Below are 17,619 nucleotides of genomic sequence, written 5' to 3' on the forward strand. Positions count from 1 at the left end.
TGTGCCCCGGGGGCACTGTTTAGCATTTTCCTATTTATAATTAGGCTTAAATATGAAAATGGTCCCTGCAATTACGGCTTGTTTTGATTTTAGTCCCTGCAAAAAAAAGTTTGATTTTAGTCCCTGCAAAATACCAAAACTTTTAAAAAGGTCCTTGAAGTGAATTTTTAGCTGACATGTCAAGTAGTTGATAATTTGACAAATGCTGACTATGATTTTTGATGACATGGAATTAACATGTCATTTTTATTTTTATTTTTTTTTTAAGCAAAAGAAGTTGGTAGCAGCAACCTAACCAACCCAAAATATATAGATAATAAGAAAAAGAGAACAACAAAACAAGATGGAGGGGACAAAAACCAAAACTCTATCAAACACAATATCTAAAGGTTGTAAAACCTTGCTTGTTCCTATGTAAGCTAGCTGCAAGAAAATCAGGAGGTTCAAGCCAAAAGGTGTAGGAAGATAAAATACAACCAAGAGAAGGAAGGGTGTCAGCAACTTGATTCCCTTCTCTAAAAATGTGAAAAAAGGTCAAAATTTTACCCATTAGAAACTAAAAACAAAAGATTTTTTTTGTAGAGATGAAAACAAGTGATTTTATTTTACAGTGGGATGAAAATCGAAATTCGCTATAAAAGTAGGGACTAAAAACATAATTTCCCCTATTTATTGATATTTAAATTTAATTTTTTATTTAAAACTTCATAATATATTTAAGGTGTCATGTGTGGTTGTTGGTAGTGTTCTTGATATACATGATTATAAGAGTCACATATATAACATGATAATGAACAAAGGTCATTAATAGTTTACTCCCTCCGGACACAAATATAAGAAAAAAAACACTTTAAATTTTGGACACAAATATAAACAAAAGTCAACTACTTTTAAACTAATTAATACTACTATTTTTAATATACCCTTATTTAATCATTTCACTTTTCAAAAGTTTATGTGATTTCCAACGTATAAATCTTTTTTCAAAGGGTAATATAGTAAAGTTAACTCATATTTTGCATTAAATTAAGAAAATTAACTACACTTAACTAAATTTCTTAAACACCGATGTTGGATATAAATTTCCACGTAAACAACCGCATAAACGGTTATTTTTTCTTATATTTGTGTCCGGAGAGAGTATTATTTATCTAATATTCAATTTATTTTAAATTTTATGGTATATTATTTGTGTGTCACCATTTCTTTTTTAACAATAAAATTTCTAAATTGATAATAAAATTCTCAATTTCACTATAAGTTTAAAATTAAACTTTTAATCATAAATATTCAAGTTTGATCTCAAACTTAAACAACACTTGAATATCCAACAACACTCTCACAATGGCACACTACCCTCGTGTACTCAAATAATGGTACTAACTACTAAGACAAGATTTTGCAAGTCACAATGTTTGGTCCAATCACTTTTATTTATGGGGAGGGATCAAATTCCACGTTATCTTAAACCCAACAATTAATTATTTTTTGTAAGACCCCACAATTAATTTGTGTTTAATACTCTTGGATCGATGAATTAAAAAACATACCCTCGACAGACATAGTTTCTTACTAATTGGTGTTACTAGTTTGTTTGAAGAAAAGAAGGAATCTCAATTATATTGCGTATTAATTTCCTAACTTACAATTAGTTTAACAAAAGATACCATCTATACCAAATGTTAATTGGTTCAGTAGTAATTGACGCTGAACTTGATAGGGAGGATCACGATTCGATTCCCAACAACTGCATTTGGGAGGAGACTGAAACCACTTGATGTCAGAACTCGCCCCGAACTCTAGACTACTAGGGTCCCTTCTCCTAAGAACAAGAGAGTAAAAACCAAAAAAAAAAAAAAAAGACACCATCTATTGTTCAAAAAAAAAACAAAAGACACTATCTAATAATTGTCTTCAAGATACCAAAGATCTCAAGACCGATCATGGATGTAGTTATCGTGTTTTTCCTTTAGTTAATCGATCAAATTATCTAATTAATCGGTTAAACAAAGTTAGATTGCAAAAAAATTATTTATAAATGAAGTGCAAGAAAGAATGAATAAGCATTAGATTCAACAAAAGTATAACCATGTCACTAATTCATTAAAATCAATAGACGTAGGCTCTGTTTGGATTGATTAAACAGTACAGAGCGGAGTGGAGCGGAATGACACACTTTATCAATTTTCTTCCAAAATCTTGTAGTCGCACTAATTAAATATTTATTTGTGATTGGTTTGACACACTTTACGGTTAACCAAAAAATCACGGTACGCACCATGCCGTTGATTCGTTCTTGCTAAAAATATATCTAATACACATAAGTTTCAAATCAAAATGCTACAATCTTGATCTTTTACACATTGATGGAAGCAAAAATTGAAATGAAACCTATGTAAGTCCCCTTATTGCGTTGAGTGAATTAGTGAAAACCACCTGCTGCAACTTTAACCTTGGCCTCATCTTCTGGTTTTACTGACGGCAGCAAGACCATTGCTAATACGGCACTAACTGCAGCAGCCACCGCACCCACCACGAATGCCGGCAAATTACCACCACCAAACAGACCATCCCAAGGTCCACTGAGTGTTGACACCAGCATCTATACATACATATAAATCATATGTCAAATAAAATAACAAATTTTTCACTTGATTAGTTTGAGCTAAATGTTAAAAGGAGTTCAGGAGTAAAAGAATTCGAGTTTAAGTTAAGATGAATTAGAAATGTTTTGGTATATTAATAACTAACTTTGATCGTTAAAAAATAAATAAATTCTCAAGTCCAAATGAATTTATTATTGAAGAAAAAAGAATAATGGAAATAGAACATGAAGTAAATAGATTCTGACCTGTGGTACCACAATTGCAAGATTCAATACTCCTATAGATAAACCTGAATATTTTAAAGAAAAAAGAAAAATAAGGCCATAATCATTTAATTTTTTTGAAAAACAAAATAATGAAATATCTTTTGATAAATAATAAAAAAAAACAAAAAACCTATAACACAGTTAAGTATGTTATGAATTGCTTTACCTTGTCCTGCCCCTGAGGCACTGCTATATATTGATGCTAGAGCAAATGGAACACTGAAAGTAATCTGCATAAATACACACCAAATAATGCACATATATTAGTATAAATTAAATTATCCAATCAAATAATATTCGCCGAGTGGGCCATCTGTGCTTTAAAGCACACAGTGTAACAGTTGTGAAGATCATATTTTACTATATCGTCTTCACAACTGCAACACCGAAAGAGTTACAGTAGGAAATCCAGATTCTAAAGAATGAATTTAGTAATTACGTACCGCCATAGGAATTCCAAGAATCGCGAAGAAGAACATGGCGCTAATCTTGATACCATCGGAAGGATGTCCGACGGTGGCACCACCGGACGTCTGACGCTCATGCTCAGCCACTTTCGAGATGACGACAGTCATTGCCAAACAAATAGCCAAAATAAAATTAACAATCCCCCAAAGCCTCTTAATTCCCCCAACCAATTTCCCCAATGGTTCCACAGCTAAAGACATAAACCCAAGAACAAGAGCATTAAGCATAAGTCCCAAAGAACCAACTCTCACACCAGTGTCATATGCTTTCTCTCCGGCAACTCCTCCGTACACCTCACGGCCCATCCAATCGGTATCGAACAAGAAAAACGGGAACCACGCGATCCAGTTCACGGCTGTTACTGCCATCAATATCCACATTGGCCTCTTCAAATCCTTCAATGCATGGAACAACTCTCCGGCACAAGAAACTTGTTTGTCGTCGTCGACCACCTCTAGCTTCGTCTTTGGTGTCTCTTTGACGTAGATGAGGGCTGCGCTTGAGAGGACGATTAAGAGAAGGATGGCAAAAAAGAAGCAACTTTTAAGATTCGCACAAAAGACGTTACATGCTACGGTGTCAGTGAAGGGGAAGACTTTGTGGAGTTTGCTAAAGGAGCCGGCACCATATCCAAGGATATTACCGACGGCCATGAAGAAAGAGAAGAAACTGTTTGCTGTTTTCGTCTTTCTCTCATCGCCGTTTGCAAGGTCAGCTAGGAAAGCACGGCACGGTCCCTGGAGCGTGTTATTGGCAACGTCAAGGATCCAAAATCCAATGACGAAGATAGCAACAGCCCGCGGCCGGGTTTTCTTAGACAAGTCATCACCAAAGGAGTGGCCGAGATCAGCTGCATAACCAATGAGGAAAACAGCAATAGCAACAGCAAGAGCTCCAGCAAAGATGAAAGGACGTCGGCGACCAAACCGTGAAGTGCTTCGGTCACTATAGTAACCTACTATAGGCTGGACTAGTAGTCCAGAAATTGGACCACATAGCCAAATGAACGACGACCATACGTGTGGAACTCCCAGAGTTTGCACGTATGGGGTCAATAGGGAAAGCTGTAGAGCCCATCCAAATTGAACACCGGCCGCAATGGACGCCACAACGACCATCTTACGGAGAGGGCTCGAGACGGGCTGGACAGTATCCAATTCAAGGGGCAAAGCCTTTTCATTGTTTTTCTTGGTAGGAGATGTAGCCTCCATGGTTTAAACACTCTTAAAGAGAGAGAAAGAGAGAAAAGAACAATGCTTTCCCAAAGGTTCTTTGTAAGGGGATGCTTAAAGGATGAAGAGAAGTTGAGAATTTATAATGTGATTAGAAGAATGGGATTATGGATGGGTCTGCATCACTATGTTTTTGTGGTAATGGCTTTATTAAGTGTCCTTATCTTGAGAAATTCTTAGATACACTATACACATACCTAACATGTCATAATTAAACACAAACTATAAGAAAAACAATGTATTTAAATGATTCAGCAGTTTTTATTGACCAAAAACAGAGGAAACTATACTTCAATATTCTTAATTTTTTTTGTTTTCATCACTGCTATCTGGTCCATTGAACCTCTTAATCTGATTCCGAAGCCAATTCTGACATCAAGTGATATCAGCTCCTCATAATCGCTTGCAGTTGTGGGAGAACGATTGGTTAAACTATACTTCTATTTTGTTTCCCAGTGTTTGTTTATTCACTTCACTTTTTAGTTAAGTGTCAATATATGATGTCCTGTAATTACAGGTTTCTGTCTCTTTATACTCTGTTAAGGAGTAATATATAGCCTTAAATAGTTCAACGGTCAATGAATTCCAACAATTTCAGTTATAATTATTACAGAAATTATTTCAGTTATAAATAAAATAGACATATATATCAATTATTTTCTTATGGTTTGGGTGCTTTTGCATTTTTTTTTAATACTTGTTTGGCTTTGGTTTTTTGTGCATGTCCATTTGAGCTGGAAAGGTGTACGGTGTATGTAACATGTTGGAACCAATTGCAGTTAATGTTATTTCTGTTTAACTGTCTCGTTCTTGGAGAAGAGAGTCCGATAATTTAGAGTCGCAGTTTTTTTATTGGGATGCGCTTGAAATATGTTAGAAAGATTCAAATAAAAAATGTATTGTATTTGGTTTATCGGGTAAAATATGCCTGCAATTATTTTTTTGTTTTCACCATCAGTATTCGGTTTACTGGACCGGCTATTTTGGTTGTGGATTAGGTTTGACATTAAGTAGTTTTGGCTTCTTCCTCCGGTTTTTCTCCCTTCAAAACTTTGTGTGATTATTCTTCTAATTATTTGTAGCATTTTTATTTTTTTTATAATTATTTGTAACATTTGATTCTAGTTAAATGTAAAAATATTAGCAGGGCATATACTTATTAACACTGTTATTATAGCTACAATAGATTATTTTAATTTCGCAAGGCTTAGAAGTGAACCACATAAAAGTAGATAAGGAAAAGTACAAATTGTTATGGTTGAATGAAGGATGAATAACTTGCAGTAGACTCATTGACTATTTGACTTTCTAGTATCACTGCAAGTGCTGACAAGGAGACCACTAACTCTCAAGTCATATGTTCATTGATTGCCAATTGGAAACGGCTTTCTTTTTTTTTATTCGGATATCCTCTACTGCGAGTTTAAAGATTAATATCTTCAGTCTTGTGAAATTGAACAATAAATTCTTTCTAAAAAATTTAATGTTGTTGCATGTTTAAGTAAGAGATCGAACTCAGAACCTTAGTTAAATTATAAGAGGCTTGTGTCATTTCATCTAAACGTTTTTGAATGAAAATAACCTATTTCAGTTTCTGAATATGTGACATACGGACATTAATAGAATTTCGTATCGAAATTACAAACCATTTTTAAATATTTTTTATTAGTTATTTTAATTTTTAAATTAATTTAGTTTAACAAAAGAGGCACTACAATTTTGATATATTTAAGAATTATAATAAAAAATTTGTCAACAAAAAGAATTATAATAAAAATGTCTTATATAGTGTAAAATAATTGTTTGTTGGTTTGCCAATAGTTGGCTTTTCAATTGCACTTTGCAAATCTTTTCAGCTTGCAAAAAGCTTGTGCTTATTTCTTTCACACTTCATCATTTCAAGCGTGTTGCACGACAAAACTTGGGATTTCCTAAATGATAGGCTATTCAATATTTAATTATATTGAATAAACTTGGGATTTCCTAAATGATAGGCTATTTGATAACTTTGAGATATCCTTAACACTTTATTTTGTTACTACTCTCTAGCACCAATTATAGGCAGTTTTACTTATAAATTCATTAAATAACCGATGTAATATATTTATATTATAGACATGATACATCCGTTATTCAATCAGTCTACCAAAATAAATTTTGCTTATATTAATTTTGGAGCCTACAAGAACATTATTTTGAATATTTTGTCCTAGCAAGCAATGATTGGGTGAGGTACTAATATAACCGTGTGAGGGATGGCCTATAGAAGATCAAGTCGATCTTCCTAGTGAATCATAGGAAGGCCACTCGATCTTCCCATCTTTTTGTTCCCTCAACTCCTTTGATAGATGAGTTGAGCTTCACATTGACCATTTTTTTCGATACAATATTGTGGAGGGTTACGATGGAGTAGAAACAACAACACACAGTCAGATAATATATATATAGACGCATTTTTTCACAAAATCCATGTCAGCACCTCCATAAAGGATTAAAAATGCTCTTGTAGGCTTTAATCTCATCAAAATCAAGGTGTCTGGTCTGCAAAATACAATTGAGAATAAAAATTGAAGGTCAAAATTACTCATTTTAAAAGTGGAAGACTAAAATCACAATGTCATGATATTTGAGGGCCGAAAACGTTACAAAACTTATTTAAAAATCATTATTATGACAAAAAATTAGAGACGGAAAACATATTAAATCACCATATCTATTATTTAAAGGTGACTATATCATGATTTGAACTTTAAAAGAACCTTTCTTATTTTGAAAATGGATCTAATGTATTCAGCATAAGCAAGAATTCACGTAGTCAGAATGTTCAAAATCGTTCAATCTTAACCAAACGGTTTGAAAAATACAAATTTTATTTCTATTTTAAACATTTTAAATTTTCAAACTTAAATTTAAGCCGTTTAATCAAGATCGGATTAAACAACTCTAAACACATTGACCGTGTGAATATAGACAATAGACTTTTCTTGACCGGTTGAAATCTGGATTCTCTTATTTCCAAATTTATTTTAAGTCACTTTTCAAAAGCACTTCTATTTATTATACGGGAAAAGAGTGTCCTAGAACGGAAAGTGTCCTAAAACAAAGGCTTTCTAAATCTAATTTGGTACGTTCACACGTGATGCACATGTTCATTCACATTTTAAAATATTTAGAAAATAAATTTTTCAGCCACTACTATTCTTGCTTATCAAAAACCATAATGAGGATCACTAACCAGAAAGAGTTCTGTTGATCATGGATATGGTTGTAAGCAACAATGATGATAATGGCCATGGCAATGTACTAAGATACTAATTTAATACTAATTATGGTGGAAAAATGACTTGGTTACATGAGTAATGTGAAGTTCAACAATAATGAAAATGATGATTGTGGATTGTACAAGGATTATGGTTATAGTGGAAGAAAATCCTGCTTATGTTAATAATGGTAATCATATATATATTGAAGGTCATAATTATAATGATATAGATGAAGAAATTATCAATGAAACACAAGTAGTGTCCTTGTCTGCAATCCATTATTTTATTTTGTACACACATATATACATGTGCACATATAAAAATAATATAATAACATAATAATTAATATATACAATATATGTCTATTCAAAAGAAATACATAGTACATTAGAATTGGCCTTATATATCTTGGATATATATTATGAAAAATAAGAATATATGTTGAGTCAAAGAAATAAAAAATAATTATAATTGACCTCTTCATAAAAGACTCAAATTCACGGAATTAGATTTCCTGTTGTAACTGCAAAGCTCTGAATCGTTTGATCTGAATAGACAGTTGAATTTTTTGTTAGAAGTATCACATTGGCTAGATATACGGTAAAGATAGCCTTTATAAGTATAGTGTAAACCTCAACTCTCAAGCTAGCTTTTGTGGTTGAGTATATGCCTCCCAAATTCTAATATGGTATCAGAGCCTATCCTAGATCCATTTGTTGTTTGTTGTGGAGACCTCCCATATTTGGGTCACCCGTTGTTGTTGATCCCACGTTCCAGCTTGTTCAGTTCTGGACGTGAGGGGGTGTGTTAGAAGTCTCACATTGGCTAGAGATATGATAAAGATAGCATTTATAAGTGTAGTGCAAACCTCAACTCTCAAGCTAGCTTTTGTGGTTAAGTATAGGCCTCCCAAATTCTAATAATTTTTATTTTTTTTTGTTGTTTGCAATGGAGTTGAGGATCGAACGCAGGACCTCTAGCTAACATATTACTCAAACCCCTCAACACTAAATCAAACCTAGTGGCTTGACAGTTGAAATTGTTTTACTGTGTGAGTGTTCTAGACTGTTTGAACAGCTCAGGTTTATTACTGCGTGAAACTGCATGAAACTGTATAGTTGACAATTCTAGTCTCAAATTCACTTCAAAGGATCCAAGAGTTTTGTATAGTTGTGTTGGGAATAATGCCTAAATATCTTTTTTGGAAGATTTTATATTTAAATATAGTTTAGATTTATATTTGAAATAAAATAATATTAGGGTTTAAGATTAATACTTTTGTTTTGAATATTTAGGATTTGTTTAGAATGTATTATAGAATTAGTTTATTATTTAAAATATATGATTTGTTTCTATGTAGCTCTATATATAGAGTCATAAGCATGATGAATAAAATAAGAACTTTAGTATTCTTCATATAACCTTATATTTGAGGAGAGTTTTCTCCTTAAAATTATATCCCATCAAATTTCGCAATACCAAAAACACAAAAAACCATATCAGTGGTATCAGAGCCAACATTCACAAGGACCTGTGAAAATGGAAGGAGAAGATGAAGATAATGAAGAAGAAGACGAAAAAATCAACAAAAACTCATAACCAAAAATCATAACCACAATTACATCTTTGTGTGTTACATGAAATATGCACATGTAATAACCCATAACCAAAACCAAAATCAATACATGAAAAGTATGATACCTACACATGTATTAATAACTCATAATCAATACATGAAAAGTAGGATATATACACATCTATTACAAAACCCAAAATCAATACATGAAAAATATGCTCATGTACCATATGAAGATGTAGACAACAACAACAAAAACAAAAATCAACATGAATCTCGGGCTGGATACAACACAAAAATATTCAGTCAGGGAGGAGTGTTAAACAAAAACAGTAACAAAGAATGTGGATGAACAACAACAACAAAAATTAACATGTCTCACGATGGATACAACACAAAGATATTTAGTCGAGGAGGAGTGTTCAAAAAAGGTTTTTTCAACTCAAATCATAGGTCGGATACAACACAAAGATATTCGGTCAAAGAGGAGTTTGAGAAACAAAAAATAAAATAAAATTTCAACGCAAGTCTCAGATTGGATACAACAAAAAAAATATTGAGTCAAGGAGGAGTGTTGGGAATAATGCCTAAATATCTTTTTTGGAAGATTTTATATTTAAATATAGTTTTAATTTATATTTGAAATAAAATAATATTAGGGTTTAAGATTAATATTTTTGTTTTGAATATTTATGATTTGTTTAGAATTTATTATAGGATTAGTTTATTATTTAAAATATATTATTTGTTTCTATGTAGCTCTATATATAGAGCCATAAGCATGATGAATAAAATAAGAATTTTAGTATTCTTCATATAACCCTATATTTGAGGAGAGTTTTTTTCTTAAAATTATATCCCACCAAATTCCGCAAAACACAAAAAACCATATCAAGTCGTAAGATTGATCTAACGATGATCCATCTTGTATGGCGCATTCCTCACACTATGTTACGGACGCTAATACTTTTCGGCCAAATCACCTCAATTATATAAAAGAATCTATGACTCGTAGGGATGATAATGGGTAGAGTATGGGTAGGGTACTATAGTATTCATCCCCATACCCGCAGATTGAAAAAATACCCGTACTAATCCCCATACTCGCGTGGGTAACAACTTTTGCCTCCATCCCCATACCCTATGGGTACCTTACCCGTACCCGTTACCCGCATTTTTACTAAAAATAAATTGATCAATTATAAAATATCATATTATTTTAACATAATTAATATTGACTAATGAAAATTATAAACAAAATTATTACCGACCTTATGTTAATTAAAATTCATATTTATGTTAAATATTCACATTATTTTTGTATAATTTTGTTATAAATAAATATTTTTATTAAAAAATGTAATAGTTTAATAGTGTCGTATTATTTTAAATTGATTTACATATATTATTATATAATAATATAAATAAAATAAATAAATATATATTATGTGGGTATGGGGTGGGGTGGGTACTAAGGTATCCGTACCCACACCCGTACCCGTTTATTTTTACAGGTACCCTCTGGATATGGGTCAAATTATCGTCCGTATTCACACGCATTCCTCAACTCAACTCAACGAGGGACCTTTTATTTAACTAATGATAAAACCGAATTGGCATAGACAAGACCTTAAGTGGCAATACCTTGAAAAAGTGGTGTAGTGGACTTGATATTAGAATATTGGCTCTCTCTGTGTGAAAGAGGAATTATATATATATATATATATATATATATATATATATATATATATATATATATATATATATATATATTTATGATAATTTTTAGTATTAAAAAATTGGTTATCAAAGAAAGCATCTTGATAATATAAAGTTCGTCCGCAAGATAAGTAAAATTTAGCTAAAAATTATTTTCACCGAGGATCAAATCTGAATTCTTCCAATCATTTTGATATCCCTGTGACTCTCTAGATTTGACGCGGGACTGTTTGGCTTGAAAGAGTCTTGAATGCTTGTTGTGATTTATCACAAGGGGTTGTGGGTATGTGATTTGGTCTGTGTTGACGTTCAATTCACTCACCAGTTTTCAGACCTAAGTTGGTGCTTCCAGACATTCGCTAAATCGTGTTTGCTGATAGTTTGTTATGATTGATTAGGTTGATTTAATTTGTGCTGATTTTCCTATCGATATCACCTGTTTGGGTGGACCTGCACTTTTGTGAGGTTTTACTGGGTCAGGTTCTATGTCCCCCAATTTTTATCTCTCTTGTAATTTTTTTCTTTTTTATTTTTTTATATATTATTATGAGAATGTATTTTTTCTTTTTTACTTTCAAAGATCCTTTGATATTCGTTATTCTTTTAACTTCGAAAAAAATGTATTAACCGCTTAAACACAATTACTTGGTTAAAGGTTTAGTTTGCAAACAAAGTTCCTTCCTCCATTTCTATTTATATATCTATATCTATGTATATTATTTTTTATAAGCCTAGTTAATATATATTTAATTAGTATAGTTGGCAAAGCAAATGCTTCCAATTTATATTCCTTCTAATAATAGAGATAAGAATCTTATCTTGGATCGATATAAATGTTCTTTATTTATAGAACCTTGGATCGATGCTAAAATAACTAGAGTGGACACAAATATTATTCATCAGAATATATACTGTGCAAAAATTAAGAAATATGCTAGCTAATCTTTATTATCTTCCCGTCACGGTTTTCCTTGATTTTTCCACAACAATATCTCAAATGCAACAAAGTAAAACTGGTCCACCTTTTGAAATTTAATTATTTGTTATTCTCACTCCTTATTAAGTTGACCCTCTATTCTATACTATTTGATGTTTTTCCACAACAAGCAAATTGTTTTTTGTTTGTTCCTGTCTGTCCTATGCCTTTCTCAAACTTGACCCGTTTACTTGAGTTGCAAACCGTTGATCTTGCAACCATTTAGGGTCCCTAGATTGCGACTCGATCGTTTTTTCTTAATTCGTTTAAAATTTGATTAAAAGAAAGTTTATGGTATCGGAGAAGGCAAGTCATTCCAATTAAGCTGACAATGTGAACCTAAATTAGCAGGATAGAGACCGTCATTTCAACTAGATTGACATTTCTGACCTAAATAAATATAAAATCACCGGCCAAAAATTACTAATTAAAAAGGAAGACATTACAAAGCATGGGACATGGACCAAAACTCAAGCGCATCAAAAAAATCTAAAGTTATGAAGCATATTTCTATTACGAAAAAAATCTTCATAAATACAAAAGAATCTCTTGCCAAAATCATGTTACACATTCATTCCGCACCTCAACACCTCAACTAATACAAAAGAATCACATCACATCGACTATACAAAAAAATCTCTTGTCAAAATCATGATACACATTCGTTCCGCACCTTTCAACCTAACTCAAGCAATCATTCACTAAAACTTCGGAGTAATTACATGAATAATTTATATGATATAAAGTTTTTATCTAATGTTAGATTTTGTAAAATTTATATTGGATAAAACGTTATTTATTTGAGCGGCATAACATTATTCAGATGTTATATATTATATATATATATATAGCCGTGACATGATCTAAGCCTGACGGACCAATTAGTATTCTTTTCAAATTAAATAATAGATTTGAGAATCCAAGCATGAATTATCGATAATTAGAGTAGACGTCACAAATTAAAACTGGTCCATCTTTTGAAATTGAAGTATTCCTTATTCACACTCTTTATTATTTGGACTCTTTGACAATATGTTGATGCATGTTTTTCTTTGATATATCAAAAGAGGAAAAAGAAAACTGCTGGAGCAAGTTGTTTTTCGTTTTGATGCTGTCTGTCCCATCCCATGCCTTTGTTTGTAGTTTCTACTTGACCCGTTTACTTGAGTTGCAACAACTTGTTCTTGCTCTCCCATTTAATTAGGGTCTACTAGATCTTGACTCCAACGACTTTTTTTAAAATTTGTGTGAAATTTGATTAAGTATAAAGAGCTCGATAAGAAGTGTGTTTATTATTTTTATTTTTTTTTATTTTGTTTACAATGGAGTCAGTGAAAATCGAACCTAAAACCTTATAGATTCTACTCAAATTCTTCACCATTAGAACAAACATAATAATTTAATGTGATTTTTATTTTAAGATGAAGAAAATAGAGGTACCGTAGAAGACAAGTATTCTCAAGAGTCAACATGGTTGACACCACGAACCTAAATGAGTTAGATAGGGTAAGCCATATACATCTCAACTTTATCTGACATGAACAAGTCCTTCAAGTTGTGCATTGTGCACAAGTAGCGATTTATATTATAACAAATACGAATTTTACAAAATCCACCGTTAGATTTAAAGTTTATATCACATAGATCATCTATAAAAATTTGAAATTTTTTTAAAATCATTTGCTATGTTATTGAGACTCATCAAAATTTTTAGCTCAACTAGTTTAACCAGTTGAGTTACCCATCTCACCCCAATAATTGTCACAATTTAAAATAAATCGAACATCTTATATTCTATCATTTTTCCATATATATATATATTAGGAAAAAAAATATAATCAGATTATGTAGTTATATGAACATTGCACATATTCTTATCAAAAAACAAAAAACATTGCACATATTAGTTAATTAAGCTTTTATTTTCAGACAAATAAACTATAATTTTGCACGAAAAAATTAGAAATCTTTTCAAAACACATAACAACCTAAGTCTCAACAATACCTCCAAATGGATTAAAGATGCTGTGGTAACTAAAGAAAATTAAAGTATATAATTAGAGTGGACACAATTATTCATGAGAATATATGGTGTACAAAATAAGAAATGCTATTGCTGACATTTATCTTCCCGTCACGGTTTCCTTGATTTTTCCACAGCAACCTCAGGTGGCAACAAATTAAAACTGGTCCATCTTTTCCAAATTTAATTAACCATTTATTAATTATTATTATTCAATCGGGGTCTGAATTATTTGGCATCATTTTCATAACAACATTGACATTTTTATTCACGGCTGTCTTAAACGATTTAGAGACTATTATTATATTTTAATTAATCATTTTTAAAATAGAGCTTTTAATAAAACAAAGTGAAAAATTAATTTGTACAATCAAAAACAACGATTTTAAAATATTTTATAATAACATCAATAACAAAAATTGTTTATTGTCAAAAAAAAAAAATTAACAAAAATTGTTCTTAGCATTGCACTTATAAGAATGTCTTCTAACGTCCACGGTTCTATGGCCTATCAAAGAGTACTGTTTTCAGAATCGCACTTATAAGAATGGTTTCTTTTTTTTTTTGGTACAAACACTTATAAGAATGGTTTCTAACGTCCACGATTCTAACCGATATGAAAATTTGGAGCTCCTAATTTTGGAAGGTCACGTCTACTCTATACAAAAATACTTACTTTGACACATCTAAAAAGCAAAACATACACACAAATAAATAAAAAATGATTAAATTATTTCTCTTTAATAAAAAAAATATGATTAAATTATTTCTCTTTAAATTTTTATTATTTATATGTGTCCAAGTGTTTTTATTTAAAATTGGAGTATTCATGTAACACTTGTTCTATTCTACATAATTTGGACCTTTGACTATATTGATGTTTTTTCCTTTCAAAAAGAGGGAAAAACTGCTAAAGCAAGTTGTTTTTCGTTTGTTTTATCTGCCCATGTCTTTCTAAAACTTTACCCGTTTACTTGAGTTGCAAACTCTTGTTCTTGCTCCAACTAAGGTCCCACTAGATCAATGTGTTATACTATTATTATATAATAATGACAATTCTGAGTTTCTTTATTTTTTTTATTAGATCTGTTATAGAATTATTCTATTTATTATTAGATACTATTCTATGATATTATTCGATTGTTATCATGTAAGTATAGACAAGAATTGCAACTAGTTAAATGAATTAATAATGTATAGTTATTTTATTCTTAAATATGTAATGTGCTTTCACTATAGTATTTAAATGTATATAAATTAAAAATGCATCTCTAATAATAGATATATTTATATAAATAAGAATTTAATTGATATGTATTTATGGTGTAAAAATATTTATATTATCGAACAATTATAAGTGTTGAATTATTAAAAATATAGTCTTTTAATAAACAAAAAAATTAGTTGTTTCGGGTGTGGTAAGAGTTTTGGGTCTGTTAAGTAAGTGGTCAAAAGTTTCATATTTGGCTCTTGCGTATGAACAAAATTCGATTGAGGGGAAAAACTTATTTTTTGTGCCCCACATATTTTCCGGAAGCGATTAGTCATCAGTCACCATTAAACAAGAACTTCGTAAATATAACACGATAATTATTTTTATTATTATTTTTTTATTATTTTTATTATTATTTTACTATTTTTCGACCCCGATGTGATAAGCTTCTTGATCCGTCCCAAATCCATTCTAGCTAAGACCGAAACTACTACAAAAAAACACATTTATACGTCTTTAGAATTTTGATACATTATTTGTCCAAAAAAAAGAAATTGATACATTATGACAACATTGATGGGGGAAAAAGGTTTACTCCTAATTAAATTAAGATAGGTTGTACCAAAATAAATATAGATAGATAGGTATAGGTATGAACACAACAACATGTATTGTTAGACTATATAGGACCCGAATTTATTTCAAATGATTGCTCCTGTGTGGATATAATTAAATAGAAGAATTTTCTGCTTGATCTAAAGAAAAAATTGCCACTTAATTCCAAAGTTGTTATAGTATTAGTATTTAGTAACTTACTTTAGACGGTGAGAGGAAAATTATTATAAATAGCGTTAAGAGTCTCACATCGGTTGATAGATGACCCGACTAAGTGTTTATATACTAGAGGTAATCCTCATCTTACAAGCCGATTTTGTAAGATGAGTTAGGCTCAATTAAGATGGCATTTATAAGTATAGTGCAAACCTCAACTCCCAAGCTAGCTTTTATGGTTGAATATAGGCCTCTCAAATTCTAAAATAATATCAGAGCTCTCCACGATCCGTTGGGCCACCTGTTATCAGGTTTCCGCTATCAGACCACCTACCGTTTATATTCACGCATCAAGCCCAATAGTACTGGGCGTGAGAGGATGCGTTAATATATATACACTTATATTCAAGTACGCATGCACTTGAGTGACTTGACTAAGTTGGAACAGATTTCTGTGTCGGCTTAATAAAGTAGTTTCATCTTTGAAAAATTTAGAAATATAGACTTGGGTAGAGTTTAGTTAGTTAATTAGTTACTTAGGTGCTAATCTTCTCTTAACATATAAAGATAATAAATATAGAATCACCATCAATGAATTGTTTGGTTTTAGTCTCTTTAAGCAATGGTTAGTGGTTCGATCTCTATAACTCTTATATATAAAAAAAATTCAGTTAAAATGGGAGAACTTATTTTAAGAAAGAAAAAAAAAAATATCATCGCACTTAATTTGTTAATTAGATATACATCATATCAAAAGTATATTAAAAATTAAGATCAATATCCTTAACATCCTCCTTGCTTAGAAACGTGAGGTTCAAGATTAGGCCTAAGTTCAAATTTTTAATATACTTCACTGCAAAGGTGTATGATCGGGATATCGTGACCTTAACATCCACCTTTACACATGTTGAATTGTATATGAGAAGATACTTCACTGAGTTGCATCGACACATTAGATTAAGAGCAACCACACGAAAGTGACTTTTAACAATATATTTTCACCCAAAACCTTAAAACATTAGGTTTATGAGTCATCTCACTTTTATATGTTGCTCAACATCAAAGTTTCAACCAATATAGAATTTAGGCTTAATTAGTAAAATGATCCCTTAAAGACATTTTTGGTTTCAGATTGGTCCCTTAAAGAAAAAAATGTTCAAATAGGTCCCTTAAAGAAAAAAAAGTCCGAATAGGTCCCTTAAAGACATCTCCGTTAATCAGTTTGGTCCCTAAAAAGAGGTCTAAATAGGACCAAACTGATTAACGGAGATGTCTTTAAGGGACCTATTCGGACTTTTTTTCTTTAAGGGACCTATTTGGACCTTTTTTTCTTTAAGGGACCAATCTGAAACAAAAAATATCTTTAAGGGACCATTTTACTAATTAAGCCTAGAATTTAATTCACATTTGATATAGCTTAACAACACTTAATTACTGGATCCACCTAGCATATCATCACCCTTATGATATAGAATCAGACAATGATCTACAAATCACACCAAGATT

General features: G+C 31.2%; 1 protein-coding gene across 1 annotated transcript; it reads right to left on the reverse strand.

Moving 5' to 3' along the window:
* Positions 1–2,071: 2,071 nt before the first annotated feature.
* On the reverse strand, positions 2,072–5,100 carry LOC123907134 (sucrose transport protein SUC2-like). The gene is made up of 4 exons (XM_045957241.1): positions 3,316–5,100; positions 3,039–3,102; positions 2,852–2,895; positions 2,072–2,602 (listed from the first exon to the last, which is right to left on the reverse strand). The coding sequence occupies exons 1-4, from the start codon at positions 4,549–4,551 to the stop codon at positions 2,423–2,425; spliced, it is 1,524 nt and encodes a 507-aa protein (XP_045813197.1). The 5' UTR covers positions 4,552–5,100; the 3' UTR covers positions 2,072–2,422.
* Positions 5,101–17,619: the final 12,519 nt, after the last annotated feature.

This window comes from Trifolium pratense, linkage group LG2 (genome assembly GCF_020283565.1).
Source record: "Trifolium pratense cultivar HEN17-A07 linkage group LG2, ARS_RC_1.1, whole genome shotgun sequence".
In the NCBI taxonomy this organism is placed as follows: domain Eukaryota; kingdom Viridiplantae; phylum Streptophyta; class Magnoliopsida; order Fabales; family Fabaceae; genus Trifolium; species Trifolium pratense.

What these genes read in the sequence shown, in the direction of transcription:
- LOC123907134 (XM_045957241.1), bottom strand. Translation starts at nt 4,551, where the DNA reads ATGGAGGCTACATCTCCTACCAAGAAAAACAATGAAAAGGCTTTGCCC. An exon ending in TGCCTCAGGGGCAGGACAAG is followed by an intron (nt 2,896 to 3,038) that starts GTAAAGCAATTC and finishes TAAAATATTCAG; the next exon opens with GTTTATCTATAGGAGTATTG. An exon ending in TTGCAATTGTGGTACCACAG is followed by an intron (nt 2,603 to 2,851) that starts GTCAGAATCTAT and finishes ATGTATGTATAG; the next exon opens with ATGCTGGTGTCAACACTCAG.